At 49.7% G+C, this 25,040-nt stretch overlaps 2 protein-coding genes across 2 annotated transcripts in view; both read left to right on the forward strand.

Annotated features, from left to right (window-relative positions):
* The window catches only part of ST3GAL4 (ST3 beta-galactoside alpha-2,3-sialyltransferase 4), a 1,214,471-nt gene that overhangs the window by 653,128 nt on the left and 536,303 nt on the right, over window positions 1-25,040 (forward strand). The window lies entirely within an intron of this gene.
* Window positions 20,840-25,040, forward strand: part of FLI1 (Fli-1 proto-oncogene, ETS transcription factor) — an 84,337-nt gene continuing 80,136 nt past the window's right edge. Inside the window, exons 1-2 of the mRNA XM_050323049.1 lie at window positions 20,840-21,190; window positions 23,152-23,234. Coding sequence (XP_050179006.1) covers window positions 23,196-23,234 — 39 coding nt within the window. The 5' untranslated portion in view covers window positions 20,840-21,190; window positions 23,152-23,195. The remainder of the gene's footprint in view (window positions 21,191-23,151; window positions 23,235-25,040) is intronic.

Consider the following 25,040-nt stretch of genomic DNA (forward strand, 5'->3'; position numbering starts at 1 on the left):
TGAGGGCAGTGGCAGCAGTGAGTCCTGCAGACACTGGAAGGATCCTCTGTCGCTGCCATTTACCTGAACTCTGGATTCTGTGCTTCCCCATTAGAGTTTATTAATTATGATGGCAATTATTCTGCTGGATGGTGAACGCAGCCCTTTGGAGGCCCTGGGACAGTGCTGAGAACCACGAGCAATTTAACAACCAGGGTTCAAATGCTGAGGCTCTGCCTTCACTCCTGCCTTGGTGGGGAAAAAACCCCTGGATTTCATCAAGAGGGGAGGCTCAACCAGCAGCTCTGTCCACCCAGGCTTTGTCTGGGAGCTTTTACTGGGATCCTGAAAAAGAGAGAGTAAGTTTAGGTTGGAAATCAGGAAGGAATTCTTCCCTGGCTTCCCTGGCTGTGGCTGCCCCACCCCTGGAAGTGTCCAAGGCCAGGTTGGACAGGGCTTGGAGCAACCTGGGGTGGTGGAAGGTGTCCCTGCCCATGGCAGGGGGTGGAATGAGAAGATCTTTAAAGTCCCTTTCCAACCCAAACCATTCTGGGATTTGATGATCCTGCCCAAAAACAGCTCAGATTTGCAAGGCTCGAGCAAGGAGCTGGTTCCCAAGCTGGAGAAGGGGATGAAAGGAGGGGCTGCAGCCCCAGGGGAAAGAAATAAGAGGATTTGAGTTTGCCCATAGTTTGCTCCCCTTCTGGCATCCTAGGACTTGGGTTTGCCTCCTCAAAGCCCCAAGCCTTTGGAGCCCACCGTTAAAAACGCTTCTTGGGTGAATTCACGGGCAGCACCTTCCCCTCTCCTGCAGCAGAGCGCCTGTTCCGAGGGGTGCTTTGCTCTGAGCAGGAGGGATCCCTGCATCTCCCGAGCACCTCAGGAAGCTCAAGCACGCCTCCTGAAGGCAATCCTCCTCCAGGGTCCCCTCCAGCTCCCGTGAGCTTCCCGGAGGCAAAATAAGGGGGGGTCCACACTCCTCTGACGAAAGTTTATCGTGCCCAAGCAAATCACGGTGCTGTCGTGAGGTTTGTGCTCACGGGGCTCAGGTCAGGAGCGCCCAGATGGGGTGTTATCCTGCTTTTCTGGGTTATTTTTGGCCCCCTCGCAGCATCTGGAGAAGCTCACGGCCCGTGGGCTGTTTATCTCTGCGGCACATCTGCAAGGCAGGGAAGTGCTGTCACCCCCTCCCCGCCCGGAGGAAAGGAGGGGATTTACTCTGCGAAGGGTCGGGAGCTGAGCTGGGGGGAGAGGTCAAGTGTCTGGGCTCTGAAAACGGCAGTGCCAGTGCAGGCAGCTCCCCTGTTGGGAGCAATCAGAGCATCCCAAACCACCGACGGGGCACGGGACCCCGGACTGCTCTGGCTGGAAGGGACCCTAAAGCTCATCCAGTGCCACCCCCTGCCGTGGGCAGGGACACCTTCCCCTAGCCCAGGTTGCTCCAACTGGCCTTGGACACTTCCAGGGATCCAAACCCACAGCAGGATTAACTCAGTCAGGTCCATGCAGAGACAAAACGGGACAAAGCCCCATTTCTGCTGCACTGCCCATCCCCAGCACGTGCCACTGCTCCTGTACAGGTTTTGGTATCCTCCTTATACAGCTGCAAGGGGCAGCACAAGGAAAGGGGGGATTTGCCCACATTCACCCATGGCTTGGCACAGCCACTGCTGAGTCCCCCGGGCTCAACAAACCTCCCCAGGCTCCCTGTAAGATGATTCCAGTGCTCCCCCTCCAGCAAACACACACACACTGCTCAGATTTATTTTAATTGCATTAAAACCCCATTTTTCAGCTCAAAGCAAGAGCAAATAAAATCCTCACTGGTGTTACAGTGGAGCCCTTCCATTCCTACAGCTAAAAAATCAGAGTGCCTTTCTTTTCCTTCTTTCTTTCTTTCTTTCTTTTCTTTCTTTCTTTCTTTCTTTCTTTCTTTCTTTCTTTCTTTCTTTCTTTCTTTCTTTCTTTCTTTCTTTACCTTTCTTTTCCTCCTTTCTTTCCTTTTCCTTCTTTTCTCCTTTCTTTCCTTCTTTCTTTTTTTCCCTTCTTTTTTTCCTTTTTTTCCCTCTTTCTTTCCTTTGGAAATGAATGAACACATTTTCCCACTCTCTCTTCCCCTTGCTATCAGCAGCCAGTCGGTCCCATTTACAAGTCCTCATCCATCAGCACAAACGTTTGAGTTGCAACTTTATGGGTTTGCTTAAATTAAATTAAAAAGAGGAGGAAATGCATAGGCATTTCTTTGGTGATGAAGCAGCTTGTTTTGAAGGCTCAGGTGGATCTGAGCTCCTTCAGACAGTTTTAAACTGTCGACTTCACTTAAAAGCCTTAACCTTACATGCAAAAGCATCTGAGCCGCAGCAGAGCCGGGAGTGCTCCAGGTGCGCCTCATTATTTTTTTGTCGGGTTTTTCTTTATTTCAGGGCTATATGTATGCAAACACTTTACCCTGTGCTTCCCCCCGAAGTGACACTCCTCTTCCCTGCCTTTCTGGAAGCGTTTGGAGCCCGCGGGCAGCGCTGGCCGAGCAGCATCCCCGGGAGCCGCCTGCCGCCGGCCGGCAATCTGCAGCACTGCAACCCCGGCTGGAGCCGCCAGCTCCCGGGATGAGCCTCAAACCACCCTCCTCTCACCGAGCTCACACGTCTGGCAGGTGCAGAAAGGCTCGTGGCTGAATAAAGGCTCCTTCGCTGCCCCTTTCCTCCTTCAGGGAGGCAGAAATCACGGGTAACGCGCTCTTTTCCTACTAAATCAGCTGCAAAACAAGTCCGAGGGTTAAATCTCTTCAACTCCTACATTTTGGTCTCGAGTACTTTTTGCTTCACCTTTGTAAGATCTGGAGCACGAAGCCACTGTTAACAGATCTGGACTGAGCTTTTCAGCTTAATTTTGCACCCGGTGGATTCAGTCCCTCCTGGTTTTTCTGGCATGTTTTCCACATCCATCTCCTGAGCTCTGAAAAGAGCCAGAAACGCGTTCTCTGAGCTTGCACCAGCTTTCCCCGCTGCTGCAATCACTGTGAGATGAGTTATCAGGAGTTTGGGATGAGGGGGAGACAGAGCCAGCCCCAAACGCCACAGAACTGGGATGGTGGAGAAGATGCATTTGCAGTCAGGGCTTGAGTGCCCAACCAACCCTGGGAGCTGAAAGCTGTGAACATTTGGGGGGGGTTTGCTGGGTAGAATGAAACAAGCTTGGCAGAGGCCCTGTCTGCTCCCACCTCAAACCACCAAAGAGGCAGGTGTGGGGCAAGGAAAGCCACAGGGAGGGGGTCAAAGCCTCACAACACGGTGACGTACCCGACTGCATCACCGGCACCAGCCAACCTGCACAGGGAGAGCTGGATCCACTGACTCATCCTGAACTCTGAGCTGGCTAAGCTGGATCCACTGACTCATCCTGAACTCTGAGCTGATCTACCTACTCTCCTTTTCCCCGTGGAGGGAGCCTTGGGTTTAGTTTTACTGCAGCAGACAGAGCAGCCCAGTTTCATTGTCCTCTCGGGGAGAGGTCACCTCGTGGGGGATGTTGGCAGTGAGTGCGAAGGAGCTGAGCCTGACACAAGCTGACACTCAAGGCAGTGCCCCAAATCTTCCCCAGACCCTCTTTCCCCCTCCACAGGGCCATCCCATGGACAGTAGAGCTGGGCAGGCAAACTCAGGATGAATTGGCCGTGCCAGAGCATTTCTCCATGCTGGCACCTCTGTGTGGCACCTGCTCCCTCCAGCACCCCAATAGGGGTGCAACCCACGTCCTACAGGGTCCTGCCTGCCCCCCAAGACCCCTGTCTGGCCCTCTGAGCTCTTCTCCCCACCTAAAGTCTAGAGGAGAGACAATTTGCAGGGAAATGGCCTCACTGCAGGTACCAGTGCCAATAAATCCGTGGGCACTGGGAACTCTCCAGGCAGCTCAGAGGTTTTCCCGTGCCCTGGGGTGCTGCTCTTTTACAGGCACGGGGAGAGCCCCCCACTTTGGCTGCAGATCTGAACTTTCAGAGATCTTAAAGCCAGAAAGGGCCATAGATTATCCAGGCTGACTTCCTGTCTAACACAGGCCATATGAGTCCATCCCCTTATTCCTACTCCGAGCCCAATAATTTCTGCTTGGCTCCACATCTCTTCCAAAAAGGCATCCGGTCTTGATTTAAAGACTTCAAGAGATGGAGAATCCATCACTTCCCATGGCAGCTTGTGCCAATGGTTATTTCCAATAAAGGAGGAAGCTATTTAGAGCTGGGCTTACATGTCAGAAGCCTCTCTCAGGGTAAAGAATGGCTCGCAGGCTGCCTCACCCATAAAACAAAAGCACAAAGCAGTCACTGGAGAAGAATCTTGCCCCAAAATCGAGTCTATTCTTTCCCACTGTTGCAGCTGATGAATCTTGAGTTGGTCTTTTCTCTGTGAGCATCATCTTCTGTAGCCCATGGTGGCTGTGAAAACGCTGTCTCAGCACATTCATTACAAGTGGGTTATTTTTCTCAGAAACAGCCCAGCAAGTTTTGCCAACACACACATTTCACCAGGAATCCTCCCTGGGACTGTGTGGCCACCCTGGTCCTTCCATGGGCGGTGAGAGGAGGAGATGTTCTGCAGAAAACACCTCCATGGATCCCCCAATCTCCATAACATCCATGGATCTCTCAGTCTCCATGACATCCATGGCTCCCCCAGACTCCATGACATCCATGGATCCTCCAAAATCCATGACATCCATGGATCCCCCAAACTCCTTGACATCCATGGATCTCTCAGCCTCCATGAGATCCATGGATCCCCCAGTCTCCACGGTCTCCCAGTCTCTTTCCCATCCTCCTGCCTCCAAGCCAAGGCATGGAGGAGGAGGGAAGAGCCTCCTGGGTTATCAGGATGGACATGTGGACTCCTGGGTCTACATTAGCCTTTCCAGGTGTTTTGGGTTCTCATCCCTGAGCTCTGGAATGACACAGGCTGTGGCCATGGCCCAGCTGGCTGAGCCTTGCCCTGGCCAGGCCAGGCATCTCTGGTGAGCTGGAGGAATATCCTACACCTGGAGTGGTGTAGGAGCAGGAGGGAGGGATGGGAGTTGCTCTTGACAGCTTCCTGCACTGAGATAAAAACTTGTGCATGTCTGGGAGGGCTGTCCAGGCTCTTGGTGAAGAGGTTTGGCACCCACTGAGCACCTGTAGGAATCAACCTGGAGCTGCAACTGTGGGAACTCACTTGTTCCAATGGATTAAACAAACCTTCCTTTGCTGGATGAGAATTCCCAGCTTGGCTGGGATAATCCATCTGGCAAAAAGAGCTGGACAAGATCTGAGCCAAAACCACAGATATTTTTAACCCTTGCAATATGTCTGGCACTGGCTGGTGGGGACAGAGCTGCCCTCAAATCTCAGCTTTCCTTAGATCTTCCAAAATCAGAACAGGAGAGGTCTCCAGGATGAGGGGAAACGTCTCATGTGGTCTCAGTTCCTCAGCTGATTGACAGAGCCCCCCAGCCCAGATGCCACAGGCAGGGCAAAATATGGCATCCAAATCCATCTAGGGAGTTCCTTGCTTGATAACCACATCCTCTGAGAGGGACAGGGCTGCTGCAGAAATAGGGCGGTGGGAGGAGCAGGACTTCCACATCCCCCCTTCCCCCCAGACGAACGGACCCGACTTCTGCCCCACGCGTGTCAGGATTTCCTCCCCACCCGGCGGGATCTGCAACAGCAACGAGGGGTTTTTCAAAGCAGCGCGTTCGGCCTGGGTGTAAAAATGTGATTTTTCCGAGCTGCCACAAGGTGCCAGCATTTCAGAGCGTTCCGGGAGCCCGGCGGAGGGAGCTCCGACCTGCGGTGTCACAGAGCCCTCTCTGCCCGCGGGGATTGGGTTTGTCGGGGGGCAAGGGTGGGGAAGGAGGAGAAAAGTGTCTTCATGGGAGGTGGAGGGAAAACACCTTCACGGGGAGGTGGAGGGAATCATGAGAGGTGGAGAAAACCATCTTCATGGAGAGGAGGAGGAAAGCATCTTCATGGAGAGCAGGTGGAGGAAAGCATCTTCATGGAGAGGTGGAAATGGTTGCTGTCAGGGCTGCAGACAGTGGGCTGACCAGCTTTGGGGCTGCACTGTGTGATCAGCCCATGGCTCCCCTGTTGGAGGCACATCCAGTTGTTCACTATGGAAGGATGTTCCCTGGCCCATGGGTTTCTCTGGCTGGGCTGGGCTGCCTCCTTCCGAGCTCAAAGGAAACATCCTCCTCCTCCAAGACTGTGCAGATGCTCCTGCTGGCTCTCTCTGGCAGCATTGCAGCACTTGCAGAGGGAGTTTTCCCCTCTCACTTCCCCAAACTGGGAGAGGAAAATGGAGCAGTTCTGCATTTTCTCATCCCCCTTGTCTCTGCTGGCAGGGCCGTTCCCCTGGCAGCCCTGGGGAGCTCACAGCCCTCTTTCAGCTCTGTTCATGCCCCATCTGATCAACCACCCTCCCCCCTGAGGCCCCTGGCAGGTCCCAGCAGGAGAAGAACGACTCTGAGGACCCAGGTCCTCCTTCAGGAGTCACTGCCCTGAGGCCCATGAGACTCCTGGATGTCCCCTAAATCTCATAGTGCCACCAAGAAGGAGCAGTTGGTGGGGTTTTATAACCTAGTTGAGGTTTCTTCCTCCTGTGGAAAGACATACAAGAAATAAAGCTTCTCCATCAGGCTGATAACCTTCTGACCCCCCCACCCCGAGTGCACCAGCAGTGCCCTGAAAGCCTTTGGTAATTCCTCTAATCCTCCACACATCCCGGTCCCCCAGACAGGCACTAACAATCCATCCCTTCTGCAGGGAGCTGAGCCACCTGGGAGATGGGATGCAGCAACCTGCCATGGCACCTGAAACCCTCAGTGGCTCCACGATCCTTCTGCAACTCCTTGAAAGCCCCATCCACAGTAGCTGATGAGCTGGAAGACACCCCCTGGGCACCCCTCAACAGCTCCCTCCAAAATAAGATCCAGCAGTCCCATTTCACCCCCTCCCTTCCCTCTCCATTCCCCTGGAGATGGGGAGATGGGAGAATTAACACACTTGTCTCTATAAATACGGATTTCTTCCCCTCCTGGTTCACTTCAGGGATCTTCTTTCCCACACAGAGGGATAAGGAAGGTAATTGAAGTTGATGGGCAATATGGTAAAAACACAAATCCCCTTTTGGTTTGAGGGAAGACAGAGCAGCCAGCTGGTTTGGAGCTTTACTGCTCCGACCACAGCACGGGAGGACAATTTGGCTTGGGAATATGCCTTTGCAATCCCGAAATTCCTCACCTCACTGCAGCAAACCAGTACTGATGTCAGCAGAGCAACCTCAGTTTTCACAACCCAAAGCTTGGGCCAAGGACTTTTTGTGCCTTGACACGATTTTTACACTTCCCAGCCTTCCAGCAGCTCTGCTCTCTGTGGAAATGTTGGATGAACCTCCTGCTTCGCTGCTGGAGCAGCGAGCCACGGCTTTATCCAGGGATATTTAGGGAGACAGACACTGCTCCCAGAGCTGGGAGAGTGGGGCTGTGGAGGAAGGACTTTCCTGCTCCCTGCAGGCCGGTGGTTCAAAGCACAGCTGCAGAGCTGCCTCCTGGGCTTGCGACACACGGGGGATGCTCCCAAAAAAGACGGAGTGGGCCACAACCCTGCACGGGTTTTTTTTTCCACACACACGTTACAAATGGACTTCTCAGCTCCAAAGTGGAAAAACAAATGTTTTCCCTCTTGCCCCTCATTTGTTTTTGTTAAAGATGGGGTTGTCTCTTTTCTTTAAATAAACTATTGATTTGTAGTTTCCTACCGATGTTTCCGCTCTGCGGCCGAGGCGAGCCTGTGAAATCTTTTACACGTCCAAAATAAAGTGGTGTTTCATCATCACCTTTCTTCAGGGAAAACTTGCAGCCAGGACTTTTACTACGTGGCACTTGGAGCATGCTGGAGAGGCTCCTTCCCCAGGCCATGGAGCAGAGCCTACCAAAGCCAAACCCCAGACTTAACCCCGCTGATTATTCGCCTCCTTCTGCACCACTTCTCCAAATGAGGCCTCCTGGCTCTGGGACACACTGGAAGCTGCCCAGTTTAACTGGGGCCGTGGCAGGACAGCCACAGGGTGCCACTGGGTACCAGCAGAAAAGCAGCCCAGATGCCAAAACATCTGGATTGTGCAGCAAAAGATGTGACAGGGCCGTTCCTGCTCCTTGCTCCGCTGCTTTGGCACTAACACGACACAGAAGAGCCTGCAGAACAAACATGCTGCTGCCAGATGTTTAGAACATCTGCTCAGCCCAATAAAGCAAAAACAACAACAAAAAATAACTGTGAAAAGAAAGGGAAAGAAGGAGCATGAATGGATCCTGCAGGGAGCAGTCTGTGTCTGATGGGAGGTGATGGGACTGTCCACAAAAGCCTCATGGCGTGGTGATCCCACAGGTGCTCCCAGGGAGAAGCATTCCCACCCCCAAGGATGTGAAAGCCATGGAGATTTGGGTGCCCACCTCCCAAGAGTGACTCCATGGATTTCTGGGAAGACCTCAGCACTCTCTGCAACTCCTGACAGGAGGGGGAGCCAGGTGGGGGTTTGGTCTCTTCTCCCAGGAAACAGCAGCAGGACAAGAGGGCTCAGTCTGATTCTGTGCCAGGGGAAGTTTAGGTTGGATATGAGGAAGAAATTCTTTCCAGAGAGTGTGCTCAGCCATTGGGATGGGCTGCCCAGGGAGGGTTGGAGTCACCAGCCCTGGAGGTGTTTAAGGTAAGACTGGATGTGGCATCAGTGCCATGGGCTGAGTGACAAGGTGGGGTTGGGTCATGGGTTGGACTCGATGACCTCAGAGGTCTTTTCCAGCCTGGTTGGTTCTGTGGTTCTGTGGTTCTGTGACTCTGTGGGTGGCTCCTGGCACAGCACCTTGCCCAGGATCACCCACGGAGAGCACCTGGGAATGGAAACCTAAGAGCCTTGAGACAAGACTGATGTCCTTGGAATGGGGAATGGGGACATCCAGGCTCCAAAAATATCCCTCTCTGAGTTGGCCAGCAATCACAACACCCAGCACAAGGGAGTTTTTAGTGTCAGAAGCCACTTCAAAAGAAGAATTCCCCCTCCTCCAGCGACTCCCCTGGTGCTGTGTCCACCTGCCCAGAGCCAGCACTCGTGCTGGGGGAGGAAGGGTTTGGGATGGTGAGTTTTCCAGGGTAAGGCTCCTTCCTCAGGTGTTCAGGAGACAAAAGAGCTGGAAGTTTTCATAACCACTGCAGTAAATTTCAGAGGGTTTGATTTTCCTCCAGGGCAAACTCTGGAGCGTTGCTTTGGAGAGGAGTGGAAAGAGGTGGGAGGCAGGAGGGGATGGTTTCCTTCACAGACCCGTTAATCTGCACAGGGGATGGAGAGGGACAATCCCCACAGGCTGCCCATGAGAAAATTCGTGCTGGGGAAGGTAAATCTCCACCCTGGGTGACACCAGGGCTGTCTCCAGAATTCCCAGGCAGACAGATCCCAGGCAGGATTCCCACACACTCTGTTTTGCCCTCATCCTTCAGCCCAACACTTGCCAAGCCCTCTGATACTGCAGATGCATTAGGAACAAACCACAATTGGCAAATAATTGTATTTATGGTAGCAGTGTAATCACCTTTTAGCTTTCAGACCTGAAAGCAGAGTTTCCTGACAGCTGGTTGTATTGTGGTCCCATTAAACTCAGCTCCACCAACCAGGGCAAAAAATGCACTTTCTCATTCATCAGTGATTTTGAAGCTTTGACTATTCCAGCTAAAAAAAGAGAAAGGGGGGTAGGAGTCATGAAATTAGGAATATTTATTTTTGAAAGAATTGAAACACCTAAATACTGAGCTTTTGTGCTGTTTGAAATAGAATCAAACATTTCTAACCAAATGGCCCTGAGGATGGAAATAAAAATACAAGCATTTGACAGCTACCAAACCAGGACATTTCAAATTTGAAAACACTCGGGGAAAAGTCTGAATTCAAGAGGCATTTGTGAGCATTTTGGGGCTGCAGGAGGGTGAGCTGGGCTCCTGACAGGAAGCTTGAGCCACATCCACACTCAACCCTCTGCTCTAACTCCCCGCTCCTCTCCACCTCCTTGGCTGACTCCAACCAAACAGCCTCTAAAGGTTGAGGATCCCAGTCTTGTTAAATCTGTACAGGGTTTGACAGAATCAGCAGCTGAGGACAGAGAGGGAGGAATGGGGTGGGCTGGGGCACAAGGAACATGAACCCACAGGAAAACCAGTTTATGCCTTTGCAGAACATCCTGTAATAGAGAAAGAATAATAAAAATAAAGCAGTTGCCATGCAGTGCTGTTACATCCTTCTCCAGGACACTCCTTGTGCCCTCTCCTGAAGCATCTTCAGAGAGGACCAGGGCAAGGCTGCAGCCACGAGCTGAGTCCTCCAGTGGTTCAGGCACCTCTTTGATCCTCAGTCCAGGGCTGGCCAGTCCTGCTCCCACGTCCTGGTGCTCTGTCCTCGCTGATGTTCCGCTCCTGTTTCTGTTTATTTGTCCTCAATTGTGTCATTGTCTCCACCAGGAACTTGGAAAGCTCCTTGGAACGCTGGCCTGGGCTGCCTTGCCATCTGGCTGCTGGCTGACAATTACAGTAGCAAACAAAACCCAAACATTATAAAACAGGCCTGTTAAAGTTGGTTTTTATGAAGAGGATAATAGGATGGGAAGTGGGAGAGAGCCTGTCTCGTGCCAAGCTGAAGAGGAACTGTCACCAGAGCTCTCCAGACGAGGAGCTCTCACCAGGGCTGAAAACATCCATGGGTTTGAGTCTCAAAAGTCTTGATGGACAGGCAGGGGGAAACTGAGGCATGGGGTCATCCCTGGGGTCTGTGGCAGAGCTAAATGTCCTGGAGCCCAGGAAGTGTTTGCATCCTGCAGGGAAGGCAGCTCTGAGGGCAAGGAATCTTCTTGCACGTCACTTGGTGTTGACTCTACTGAGGACAGTGGCAGTGCTGCTGCTCCTGGAGGGATCACATCCTGATCCCCCTGGAGGGATCACAACCTGCTCACCCTGGAGGGATCACATCCTTCTGCTCCTGGAGGGATCACATCCTGCTCATCCTGGAGGGATCACTCTTGGAATTGGCCAGTGAAAAATGGGCTCTGGCTCAAATGAATCGATCTTATCTCTGGCCTCTCTTCCTCCCCTGAGGGGAGAATGAATGGCTGTGCTGCTGGCTCAGCTCCATTTCCCCGGGGTGGTTCTGGGTGGATGGGCACTATGGATCAAAGTGTCACAGGGAGCCAGGAAATGGGCCAGGATGGAGAACAGGAGCTCAAACCTCTCTACCACACAGGGTCCAGGCCAGGGAAAGCCCAAAAAAGACCTTCCCTGCCTTCAGCTAGGGACTCAGGACTGGTATTTTAGCAGCCCCTCAGATTTCCACCCCACGTTTTTTGAGGCTGTTTTTTGGCAGCTCAGACACAGGAGCTGGGAGTTTGCAGCTGCCATCTGTTTTCATTGCCCTCCTACTTCAGTGGGGATGTGTAAACAGGAGCAAGATGAAGGATTGTCCCGGGGAGGTCAGAGGCAGGGGTGGGGAGGTGAGAAGATGTGACGGAGCAAAGAATCCACATGGATTGAGCTGCGCCTCCATCCTAAAATTAACTCATCTGGTACCTCAGCCACTCCTCCTGTGTGAGACCTGCACCCAGTTTCCCTGGGAAAGGGATGGATGGAGGGAGGCTCTCCTGGGTTGCTCCATCCTTTCCCAGCCAAAGCCAGGCTTGACACAAGGCAGCTCAGTGCCCTCAGCATGCCCTGCTATCTCCAGCATTACACAGCCCTCGTTGCCATGGGTCTGGGCAGAGTTATCTCACACTGACTTGGGTAATGCAGCCCTGCCATTATCTTTCCTCTGCAGATGGGGAACCAAAACACAGAAAAAATGAAGGGCAGGCCTGTGAACTAAACTCTGAAAATTGCATGTGACAAAGCACAGCAGTCCTTAACTCTCCCAGCCACTCCCCAGGGCCAGAGAGTCCTGCCAGTCCCACCAGGAGCTGGTTTCCTTCTGTAGGTACAGACTTGTCTCTGCCACTTGGTCACCAGTTCAATTAGCAGCTCATATTCCTCTTTCGGCTCCTGGAGCTTCACCAGAGCCTCTCTGATCCCAGGAAATGAGTTTTCCAAATGAGGCGTGCCTGGTGCACTGATAAAGAAGGCACCGATGGCCAGTCCAATTTACTCTCTCAATCCTACTAATGGGTGAGGCCCTGGAGCAGCCTGGGCCAGGGAAGGTTGGAATGGGTGACCTTTAGGGTTCCTTCCAACCCAAACAATTCAATGGTAATTTCTCCTGTTTGGGGTTGTTTCCAGTCTCTTTGTTCCCCAAGGTTATTCTTGAAGGGTAGCTGGTCTGACAGCTGTGTAAAAATGGGTGTTCTTGCTGCACATGCACCTGAGAGCTGCCTGGATCTCAAGTGTGCTCAGAGAGGAGGATCAGCCCCTCAGAGTTCCCTGGGCTGGCTGCATCCCTGCTGTATCCCAGCCTCTCAAGGAGTACATAGCCATGTCTCCAAATTTACCCCAGAAGAAGGTCTGAATCTTGCACCCAGCAGAGACACTGGGGGGTTTTATTGACTTCAGCACCATCAGGAGATCAATTAATGAATTTACACAGCACTTCCCATGCAGGGATCACAAACTGGCTTTATCATTCCCTTCAGACCTGGGCTGCCTCGGGCCCTAAGTCATTATCTGATCCATGGAAGCTGAAATATCTCAGTACCTCAGAGATCAAAAGGAAACTCTGCAGAGTTCACAGGGAAGCGTTTTGGGGCTGCTGGATGTGCTCTCCCTGAGCAGATTTCTCTTCCCATAGGAATGTTTCGCCGCTGTGACCCAAACCTGGAAGCTCTGCTGCATCCCTGCAGTGGCACAGCTGAAGGGACCAAGGGCCAAGGCAGCTGCACCTGGAGAAGCCCATTTGTTGGTCACTGTAACCCCCCCAGCACTGCAGAGCTGCCAGCAGAGAGCTGGAGTCACTCTGCTCCACGGGCACCAGCAGAGCTGTGCTGACCAAACCTGCACTTAGTCCTGACCTCCTCCTCATCTGGGAAGTGAAATGACTTTGTTCTGCTGATGGGAGCTGTAGCTGATGAGCACAAGTGACAGCATGTCACCCAGCTCTGCAGGGACATGGAATATGCAGCACTTTCCATGCACACAGGATGACAGACAGCAGGGATTGGGATTTCCCACCATTCCACTTCGAGCACTGGCTGTAAGTGTGTTCACACTGGCATTCTTCACCAGTTCAGTGATGAAGTCCCACTATTAGCACAGTGGCTCAGCAGAACTTCTCTCATGTGGACACAGCCTGAAGTCCTTCCCCATGGCTGGAGCAGCTGGGTGTCACTGCAGCAAAACTCCAGTAAAACTCCAGCAAAACTCCAGCAAAATTCCAGTAAAACCTGGCCTGGGAGTGCCTGGAGGGAGATGGTTGATCTTCCAAGGGCTCTGCTGCGGAAACACCTCCTCCCCTTTGGGAATGGTCTGATGTTTAGGAACAGGGCAGGATAACAGGAGCACAGGGTTTACGAGTGCCTGTTGCACTGGGACCTTCACTGAACTTCCTTCATCCATCTCCATCAGTCCTCCCTTTCCTACGCCCCAATCTGGGCTCTTGAACAGCTCCCTTCCTCTTTTTCCTCCCCTCTCTTGCTGCCCCCCAGCACACACATGCACATTTCCTTTTCCTTAAGCAAACAATTTTCAGATTTAAAAGCGAACTCTCGCTGCAGGCTGGAAAAAGACAATGTGGCCTGGCCCCTTATCTCCTGCTATCTGCTGCTGCTTGTACTCACAACAGGCTGTGAGCCCAGATTGGGTTTACAGGAGATTTCAAGTGTTTATGAGCCACAGGAGGGAGAGAGAGGAGGGGAAATCTGGTAGGGAAGATAAGTCCAGGAAATAAGGCAAGTGACTGGAGCAGAGTCAACAAGCTGAGAGAGCAACCGGACACCTCCAGAGAGCCAAGGATGTGACTCAGTGTCACGACTTCAGCTCTTACAGGGGATTCACCTCTAATGGTCCAGGGGGGAGCTGTGCTTGTGATGGAAAAGGGAAACATCTTGATCTCTTTACAGACTTGGGATGTTTTCCAGTTAGGAGCCCAAATGTAAGCTCCTCAATCCGTAGGCAGGCTCCTAAAATAAACTGCTTGGTTCTGCAGGGTTGTGCAGCACGTGCTGGCTCCAGCGGGCCCCTCGATCACACCCAGGGGTTTATAAATCCAGAAGCTCCCTGGGGCCCAGGGCATGGTCTGGCCTTTGTTCATGTGCCACCCAGAGCAACAGGACGAGGCAGTAGCTGCTCCCCTGGGCACTGGGATATTTTTATAATCACCTTTTTTATCCCCACGTGCACGAGGTTTTTGATGGTAACTGGAAAAGCATGCAGGCTTCATCTGCGATGGATTTTCAGGACAAAAATATCTGGGCAAGTTGTATCTGAGAACAGTAATTCACCTTGTTCTGGGCAGCCCAAAATCTGTCTCTAAGCATGGCTGTGCAGTGAAAAGGTGAGGGTGTATGCTCTTCCTCTGCAAGGCCAGCTGGATGAAGTTTTCATTCTCTGATGGTTGTTTCTAAGAAGGAAAAAAATTGAAAACCGTGTTCTTTGGGACAGATGGTCTGCTTTTACCTTAAAATCTGTAATTTATGACATACCTTTCATATCTCAGCTACTGAGCATAAAGAGAGCCTTATGGAGACCAGAGTGACATTGATTTCCTACAGCCACCAGCTGCAGAACCCTGGACCACCCCATATTCTGCACTGATTTAGAGCTGTTCTTACTAATTTAACTGCCTGGGTCAACGTTATTCTCACTTGGTTGGTTGATTGGGGGTTTCCCTGGCCCAGCCTTTCACTGGCACTCAGCTATTCTGCAGTGAACTTGCTCCAGCATCTTCAGTTTTCCTCCCCTTGCTGTCACAGTCCTGCCACACGTCCAGCCTGAGTTGTGAGCTCCAGCATCCCGGGATTCATGTGCTCAGGCCACTGGTGATAACCAGAGCAGTGCCCCTGCTCCAGCCCCTCTGAGTGTGTTCATGGAGTCAGGGAATGGTTTGGGTCTGAGGGACCTTGAAGATCATCTCATTCCACCCCCTGCCATGGGCAGGGATGCCAGGATATGCCAGGATATTCCTCCAGTTCTTTCCAGCACTGGCACAAAAGGAAACCAAATCTTCCCTCCTCTCTCACACAGATTCCTCTTTCACCCACACGCCTTTCCCTGTGAAATCCACTTCAAATCCCAGTTCCATCCCCTCCACACTTGTGTTGTTTGAGGGTAGTGGAAGGTTCCCTGCCCATGGCAGGGGTTGGAACAAAATGAGCTTTAAGTTTCCTTCCAACCCAAACAATTCTTGGATTCCATAAAATCTTCATTACTGCCATCTCCTCTCCTTGCACAGGGAGCAATTTCTTCTTGTCCCAGACAATCCCTTTGGCCCATAAACCCCTGATCAAAGCTGAACTCAGTCCCTCTGTTGCCTCTGTTCCATGAGGGATGTCCCGGAGGCTCTGCCGGCCAACAGGGACCTGCCCTGACCTTGAGCCCTTTCCCGACTCAGCAAACGCTCAGAGCGAGCCCTTCATCACATTAGCCTGAGAGACTTCCCAAATCATCACTGCTTTCCATATGGGAGCACTTACTCTCCCTTGTAAAGCCCCTTCCCATGGAAAGGCAGCTGGGACGGGCACTGAGCCGCTTTAATTCGACTGGGCCAGCCCGAGCTGTCTGGTGACAGTGCGTGGACAAGGCCCGGGGTGTGAGAGCTCTTCAAGGGGAAACCTTTTGTGGAAAGGGCTGTAAAACACCATTTTACCGTGTTGTTCTAAATTTCCTCTCTGTTTTATGGTCCATCTAATCCGAAGGGAAACCTTCTCGGCGGAGGAGCGGAATGGGAAACGGGCTGCCAACGTCAAAGCACTTGGAATCGCATCGAGCTCCTGTTTTAGCCATTTATTTCTCCTGGTTTCACCTTGGGGCTGGGTGTTATTTTTAATCCTTTTCATTCATTCAGCTTTTTGTGTGGCTTTTGGTGGAGCTGCCTTTCTTCCCTCTCTCTCTTCCCTCCTGCTCAGCTCCTGTGCCACCCACAGTGGATCAAAAACAAGGTGAGATGTTTCCAAGAAATTAACCCTCTGGAAAGAAATAAATGGATGTGTTTGCTTGGATGGTTGGTTTTCTGTGGAGATCAGAGCAGGTGGAGCCCCTGTAGAGCTCCAGAAGTGTCCTCAGGGGCTGCCTGGTCTCTCCTGAGCAGCAGCTCCTCCAGGAGCTCCATTCCAGTGGCCAGAGATGCTCTAAGGGAGCACCAGGTCAAGACTTTAGGGTTTTGCTTATTAAATAAAAAAAAGAAATAAGCAATCCCAGAGCAAGCAGATGCAAAGGGAACAGGCTGTGGAGCTGGGCTATGCAAGGAGAGGGAGCTGTGCCCGAAACAAGGGCATCCTTGTGTTTTATGTAAAAAGAATAAATATTGTTACATCTTCTTGTAGAGGTGCTTCATGCAAAACTCACTAAAAAGCAAAGCAACAGGGAACCTTGCAGTGAATTTAGGGTCATGGCTACTTCTCATTTCTTAAGAGGCAAATCTCTGCCAGAGAGAGAAAACCACTTTTAATTTCTTTTACTTTTTTTCTTCTATTTTTCTGGTCAGCACCAGCTGGGCAGGCGTGTGGAAGAGAAAAGGAGCAGTGGGGGCTCCTTTGAGGATGGCAAAGATTGGTTTTGCTCAGCCCCAGGGGCACAGTAGACATTTAGGGGGGAAAGGGGTGGCAGAGCTGGAAGATGTGGGAGCCCTGACAGGCTGGGACTGACAGGATGGACTGGGAAGGAGAGGAGACCCCAGACTCTGCCAGGGGGGAGATGTTCACCTCAGCATGGCCCTGGGTCACTCAGGGACCTCAGCATGGCCCAGGGTCACTCAGGGACCTCAGCATGACCCCTTGTCATTGGAGGACCTCGGAGGGGTGGCAGTGCTGTCATCCCTCTGCCACAGGGATTCCACCTCTTCCACAAGGAATCAGATGCCTGTGCCACAGGGATTCCTGTCCCACCCTGCCCACCAAGCTGTCATGGGATTTAAGGTCTTACCACCCCATCCTTAAACTTTCCTTCCCACCCTTTTGTCTGTGAAACTTGATTTGGGCCAGGAAATGCCATTACAACACTTACATTCTGCCTAATATAACCTGCAGGAGGATATTGCTCAGGACTGGTTAAAATCTAAAGGAGAACAACCCCATGGATTGAGGATCAAACCATTCACCAACCCAGCCTGGTTTAACGGGAGTGCCATGACATCCCCCAGACAGTCAATCATTTCCTCTCATGTTTATAAACACCAGGAGTGGAAACTCCAGTGTTTTGTAAAGGATTGGATCTTGACTAAGGACACCAAACCCCCAGGTTTTCTAACTCCACGATAAACACTGTCAAAATAAATATCCAAACATGTCCTCAAACCCAGACAGTCCAGCAGAAGTGAAAGGTTCTCATTCCCATCAAGCAGAATGGGAGCGAGGGAATTAAAATTCCTGGGGCACACGTGAACCTTCACCTTACATTCCTTTTTCAAGAATAATATGGAATGTAACAATTACAGCAATTTTTTTTTCCTATCCCCTCATTTTATCTCTGTAATTGAAGTTTCCCTTTTGTTGTGATAATGATTTTATCAATAATTTATGATTATTTATTTGAATACACTAATCACATTCATCACTAATAGAAGACCAGGGTGAAACATATTCTATTTCAAAGGTGTTTTTCGTGGTAGAGAGTGATTTAGCAAATCTGAAATGTCATTCCAAAAAAATATTTATAGTGGTTTTGCCGATTTGAAGTGGAATTTATCAAAGTGCTTTTACCTAGATTGATTAGTGGAAATGAAACAGTAGATCTTCACTGAAAAGGGTCTTTCTGAGATTTGAAATGAAGCCTTTTTGTGATGGTAATTTATTACAGAAACCGGTTTTCATGCCAAAATTCTAAATTTGTCCTTTTTATGAATTGAAAATGCTGGCTGATTTTGCTGAGGCAGAGTCAGCACCTCAGGTTTTGGTTGCTCTCCTTGACCACAGGCCCAGGCTCCAAAGTGCCTCCAAATTTTGGACCGAGACACGAGAAGAGCACAGGGAAAACAAGTTGTTGCTGTTATTTTCCCATATGGACACGTGGAAACAGTGATGGCCACTTAAAAATCCCCACATTTTCCTCCCAGGAAAGGGAAACAAGCCCAGAAGTGTGTGTGTGGTTCCATGTCAAGCACTGGAGCTCCTTCTGCCTTCACATACTTTGCCCTTATTTCTAATTAACATGTTGAAGAATTTTAAAATGTAATAAACATTATTTCTAAACAAGCAGAAAGTCAGGTTTGCTTCTTTCTGGTTTGATGTAAACATTTATAGCACAGCTCCATCCTTAAACAGTTAATCTTATGGTGACCTATTAAAATAAAATGAATTGTGTTATAATTCATCCTAAAGCAACCTCAGGGTTAGTGTATCAGGTAACTCCTGCTTTTGCAGCCCTCGTGACGTTTTTAATCAAATTCAGCTGTAATTGCTGGAGCATTCACATGCCTCTTTTAATACTCTGCCTGCATTTGGGACTCGCACGAGTCTGTTTTCTCTTAACGTCTCTAATAAATAGAAAACATGAAAAGAGCACATTTCGCGGCGCTCGCAGCTTTTGCAGCGTTTCATTTGCTGCAGCGATTGTCTGACAGGCTGATGGGAACGGAGCACTTGTCGGGTTCCCCCCCGCACCCTCCGTGGGTTTTTCAAGCCCCGGCCTGTGTTGCTCGCACCCCGTTAAAGGGGACACGGGCGCGGGTGGGAGCGGCTGCCCCCGGGGGGAGAGAACGGAGGCATTTCGGAGGCATCTTGAAGAAATCACCGCCCGGTGATGGATGTTGAAATGTTGCTCATGTACGAGTCACCTACGGTTTGGTGAGGAAAACTGGAAACGTCGGGTCTGCCTCCGAGATGTTTTGGATAAACAAAACTCCCGCAACTTTCCCTGCTCGGGAGGTTGGGGAGGGTGGGGTGTGATGGGTTTTTTTTTTCCCTCCTTGGTCTGCGATGCTCCAGCTGTTTCCAATTTGCCAGCAATTTTCTTTTGGGCTAGTAAAGCTCCCAAGATGACTGCAACTGGCCACATGGGTTTCTCCTCTGGGCTGTGGGGTTGGGTTACAAGGGGCAGCAAAGCCAGCTCAGGATTCAGGGCAGTCGCTCTCCCCTGAACTTGGGAGCGCTTTACATCCCGACTTTTTGGTTAACGCCAGCCTTTAAAGTTTATTTCATTGCAGGTTTATTTCCTTCAGGGCTCCCCGTCAGAGGTTTGTTAGAAAAATAAAGGAAAATAACAGGAGAAAACGCACGGGGGAGCGATGCAAGCGTCTTTTACCTGCCCCGCAACGAAAATGAGGGGGAAGAGGCGTCTGTTAACACAACAGTAAAGCCCTCGGGGTTCCTCTTCAGCGCCGTGTTTTGTGTAATTCGCACGTGGAAACGTGAGAAAAGAATGAACGATGACTTTGAAACGTGAGCCGGTTCGGTCACAAGCCGGCTCGGTCGTGAGGGCGCAGAAAGAGTTGTTCCCATCCCCGCACAATAATGAGATTAAGGCTTGGAAAGAGCGTTTTTAACCCCGTGCACGGGATTTTTTTTTTTTTTTGAAAGCCCTTTCAAAATGACGACGCTGCTTTTGGTTTGGGGTTTCCCCCCCACACCTTTCCCTCCTGTTTGTTCCTCCTCTCTCCTCACGTCAAGAATTTCTCCTGTCGCTTTGCTTTCTCCTTCCATCCAAAGGCAGCGTCTCCCTAAAGTCCCCGTCGCTTTACCTTGCTTACGAAACAGCTCCTCTCGCCACAAACAACAACAATTATAATAATAACAACAAAGAATGAGAAGAATTTCTCTATTAAAAAAAGGGGCTCTGGCGAGGTCCCTGGTCACTGGGTCCAGGTCTGAGTCTGTTTTCCTTGGAAATTGGGAGGAATGCTAAACGCCTCGTCTACCAGAGAGTAAATTGTGTGCGGAGCTCTAGGCACGGCTCCCAAGTTGCCCTTTCACCCCTTCACTTTATATGTTCCTCTTATTAAGGAGAAAAATGTTTCAATATGTTGGAATTTGGGGCAAAGCCGGCAAGGAGAGAAAGAGAATAGAGAATGGAAGGACATTTTCCAAATAGTTTTGGTAACCCTTCTGAGGGTTACATTGAAAATTGATGTTGTACTAAAAATCCCTGGAAGTTTCTTGCCCAGGTTAGCGCAAAATATTATCTGCTATCCCTTCAGAGATGCCAAAATGCACCAGAAGCGTGAGGAAAAAATACATCCCTGAATTGAAGATGTGTTTCTTTTCCCTCCTTGAACGCGTTACTGTTTGATCTGTTCTTATTAACTAGCTAAAAAGATCTGGGGGTTTCGGCTCGCAGGGAGAAATGCTGAGTTCTCCATCCAAAAGAATATTTTGGAGCCGATTCCAGCTCGCCTTCCCAGCCTTGTGCTCTGTCATGGTTTCAGTCCTGCTGCAGGGGGGAAACGGGTTAACTGTTTCCAAGGTAAGAGTCGGGGGAAAAAAGCTCAAAGTAAGGAACGATGATTTAAAAACGGATATTTGAAACTTCCTTGTTTAAAAGGGGGGATTTAAAGTAGCACTTGAGCTCCACTCAGCGTCTCTTTTCGGCCTGACTCCTCAGCAATATTTTTTTAAGAAAGTTTTGAATTTCCCCCCCCTCGCCTTTTTTTTTTTTTTTTTTTTTTTTTTCCTCCTTTGGTGAGTTCTTTAAAGTCTCTCGCAGCGCCAGGAGGGCTCATTGGGCGAAGATGTCCCAGAGCCGCGATTAATCCGAGGGAACAGCTGGAATATTGATAAGGGGGGGAAAACGGAAATCAAATGAAAAGTAGAGGGCATAGAAGCGAGGGAAAAGAAAGCACGTCCTGGAGCTGCGAGCAGCACAGAAGCCCCCTGAGGAAATGCCTGGTTGATGCAGCCTGTCTGGATGGGCTGGGAATTTTAACTTCGGCGCTGCTCTGGATCCAACAAGTTTAAATCTCTCCTCTTCCTTGCAAAGCTGCAGCGGCAAGGGTAGTAACCCACAGCTGGGGCAGTTTTGGTTTTGGGCTCAACCTGGATCTTTACAAACTGCTCTGCCACTGGTTGAGGGGAAAGGGTATAAAAGGTGAGTCATTTAAATCCCGGTAATAAGAATAACCAAGAGGCGATTCTAAAAGTAGTTTTAAGAGGCCCTTTTATATTGCGACTGACGCTGGCAGGGCGAGACGATTGATAAATAATCCACTGCAGACTTCTAAAGACGGGCTCCAAAATATGCAGATGTATTTATTTTATTGCACAGGCGTAATTAGAAGGGGGAAGTAATGGGGGGAGAAAAGGGGGAAAGCGCTAATTACGGGTAAAGAGGGGAGCGGGGGGAACCAATATGGGAATCCTTGACCCCAGAAATTTTACTGGCGAAGCAAAATTACCTTGTCCGTCCACTCTGCCTACCCCCAACCCCCCCCATCGCGGTGCAAGTTCAGAAGCAAAAGAAACTGGAATGTGTTAGGAGGGAGGACGACAGGAAAGAAAAGAATTGTACTTATCAGAAACACATTGTCCAGTTTCGAGCCGGCTGCCCTCCTGTGCCAGCTGGCCGTGTAATAAACGCTGGAAAAATCAATAAACCGGGGCTTACGTGCAGATAGCGAACTTTTATTTTCCAGTTGTTGGGCTGTGGAGGTTTTTTCTTGCTTTTTCTTTTTTTTTTTTTTTTTTTCCCCGTTAGGTCAGCAGATGTTCTGGGGGCGCGGGGGTGTCCCCAGGCTTTGAGGGGGGGGACACAGCTCCGGATCGGGGCTCTCCCAGCTCCCGCGGCCGGGCTGGTTCATTAACCAGCTCCGTGATTAACCACCGGGGTCTGGCTTGGATTAGACCCGGACAAACTGGGCTAATAACTGCGCGCTCAGGACCCCACAGCCTTTCCTGGAGAGCTCCCAAAAAAACACCCGGCAACCCAGGAGTGTCGCGCGCGACTCTCTCCGCATCTTCCCAACCCCTCCGCATCGTTTCTCTGCAGTAAATTTTGAGGAAATGTCTTAACTTTGCCCTTCCCATTGCCGGGAAAACGGGATGGGGCAGCAGCGCTCGGGAGCCGCGAGCGGAGGGTGGGGGTGTGGATGTGTGTGAATGTGCCTGTGCTTCTTAATGACGCCCTAATTACACTCGGCTAATCGCTTTCTGGCGCTCCCCAAAAGGAATAAAGACCCCCGAGAGGAGCGAGTGGGGAGGGGGAAATCCGTTGTCGGATGTTTTCGTGCCTGTTTTCCCACACACCATCACATTTTCCGCGATCGTTGTTAATCTCTGCGGTGATGACTTGGGGAGGGGGAGAGGCAGAAACCCCCCCGTTCATCAGGAGATCATCAAGTCTTAGAAGTACAGAAAAACAGATGTAGTCGATGCAAGTCTGGGACAAAATTTGAGCAGGATCCGATCTAGAAGGACTGAGTGACAACCCTGAGAATTATTTTGTTTTGTTTTTTATATTTCGAACCATACTTCCATTCGGTCCTCTTTTTAATTTATTGTTTAATTATTGCTGGTGGGAAAGGTTCTTTAAATCAATCTCGGCCGGCAGGTTTAATGGCTCGGGATGGTTTCAATGAGGCAGGAAAGGCAACTGCCCTTCATTTAGCCAAGTGAAACCCTTGGATACAAGTCAATAGGGTTAACTAGCCTCGACATGAAAACACGAGTATTTCAGCTGGCTTTTAATTGTTGGCTAAGAAATTCAGTTAATCAAATGTCAAACATTTCCCTCTGCTCTGGTCAAAAGTGAAGAAGGTTCTTTTCCCGAGGAGAAGGGGGAATCCAACCAAACTGTTATTAAAAACCAGAAATAACCCCCTGCTTTGTGAAGTCCTGATATTACTTGAGTTTTAGTTACTGTTCTGGATGTGTTTCTGTGTCCTTTAGAAGTTACACTTAAATGCTTGATCACTCCTCTTTAAATTTTATTCCTAATTTTATCATTCAAACCATGTTTTATTTCTCTGCTTGTCTCCATACAAGTATATGATTTTATTTTTTTTTCCTACTTGTATATATATGATTTGATTATTTTTTCAAAATTTATTTCAGGTCAAATTAAGGACCTTTAAGTATCTCTAAAAAAACAAGTAAGGATGTTTCAGACTGTACCAGACACCTCGTCTTACGTCAAGGTAAGACATGACAGCATCTTTAAACAGGTAATGTCAAAAATCACAATCCTCCAAACTTCACCGTGAATATTAGTTGAAATGAATATTACTTGAAAAGCTTGCTCTTTCTTCCTGAATTTAGCAGGAAAAAAAGAAAATAACTCCTCTGCCTTCAGTGGGAGAGGGGGCAGAGACTCAGATATCACGGTTGTCCTCCTGGAAGTGGGTAGGGTTGAGTCAAAAGCTGGGGGAACCCCTTCCCTCCGCTCCTCCTCTGGACCAGCCCCGGAATTCAATAGGAGAGATGATCTGTGAGGGTTTGTGGTTTTTTTTTTTTTTTGAGAGGTGCATTTCAAAATGGATTTAGAGAGGGGAGGGAAATATTTAATGAGTTAAACCAAAACATCTCTTTGAGTTGCTGGAGAAATGGATTGTCACCCCAGGCACTCTGTACTGTTGGGGTTTCTCTCACAGTGTTCCTTGTGGTTTTCCCTAAGTCCTTCCATACAATTTAGAAGGTAAAATAACGTCAGTTGTTTTTTTTTTTAGTCTGATATTACTAAATCTCGTACTCTAAATAGTTGTTTGTATACATATATATTTATAAATTAAAAAATTGATCTTAGAATGTATTTTGGTTTGCCACTTCTGCCTCTCTCTTTTCCTTAAGACTAAAACAAATACCAAAGAAGAGTTGGCACAGACTTGTCCCTTTATAACTCAGTTGAGCACTATATTATATTTGACATCATATAGGGTTTTTTTTTTCACAACAGTTCCCAAGAATGTAAATAAACCAAGTCTGGGACATCTGGGTTACACGTTTAAGGCAAACCCTGCATGCAACAGCACTTAGGGAAAATCTAAAACACAAGCTCTTCTCTCCCTGAAGAAACACAGAAGGGTGTTAACTAGAGCTGGGTGGATAATTTGTAATGAATAATTTATTACAGGAATTTGGTCTCTCTGGTTGTTTTTTTTTTTTTTTTTTGCTTTCCCTTAGTCAAGGATCCAGGCCTCAAGTGGGATTTTCCTGTACATCCATACTATTGGGAATGATCCACGGAATGATTTCTGTGTGTAATCCCCAGGTTATGGCTCATTTTGGGCAGCTTGTTAGGAGCATCAGCTGCACTCATGTTTGGTGGGATGACTCCCAGGTCGTGTGGCACTGCTTGTATCTCCTGACTGGCTGAGCTTGTGCAGCTCAATGGACCAGGTTTCCAGAACAAATCCAACCAGGAATGGTCCAGGTCTCCCATTTGGTTGATATCCCCCCAAATCCCACTCCCAGCTCAGTATTTCAGGGGATGTTGGTGACTTCGTTTTGCTTCAGACCAGACTCTGCAAAAACAGAATCTCAGTGGAAAACAAATGAAATTCAGGTCTTGGGAAGTGAAATTCCCTCCCAGCTCAAGCAGGGAAAGCTGGTGCCCAGTGTGGGCCTGGCTTTAGCAGGAATTCTCTTTGGAGCTGCTGTCTGTGGGCAGTGATCTGAGCTGCTCTGTTTACAATGAAGAGATGAAGGCCCTGTGACATCCCATAGTCTGGCATCACTGCCCTTTGTTGGGAGGCAGATCCAGCTGCTGCTCCTGTTAGTAGCAAAATTCCTTTTGAATTAAGTGGAACCAAGATCCAGGCCTAAATAATTTAACATTCCAGGGGGATTGAGTGAGCCTGTCCCTAACTGGGTCGGGATAGCCTTGTCTTTAAGAGCAATCCTGCAGGCAGAGGGCTTGGACAAAGCCCTCTTGGCATGAGCATGTGCTTGATCCAGCAGGAAAAGCTCCTCAGGCAGAACAGGATTTATCCAGTGTGTCAGTTGGA

The sequence above is a fragment of the Myiozetetes cayanensis genome, unplaced genomic scaffold (assembly GCF_022539395.1).
Source record: "Myiozetetes cayanensis isolate MyiCay16 unplaced genomic scaffold, myiCay2020 scf29, whole genome shotgun sequence".
Lineage (NCBI taxonomy): Eukaryota > Metazoa > Chordata > Aves > Passeriformes > Tyrannidae > Myiozetetes > Myiozetetes cayanensis.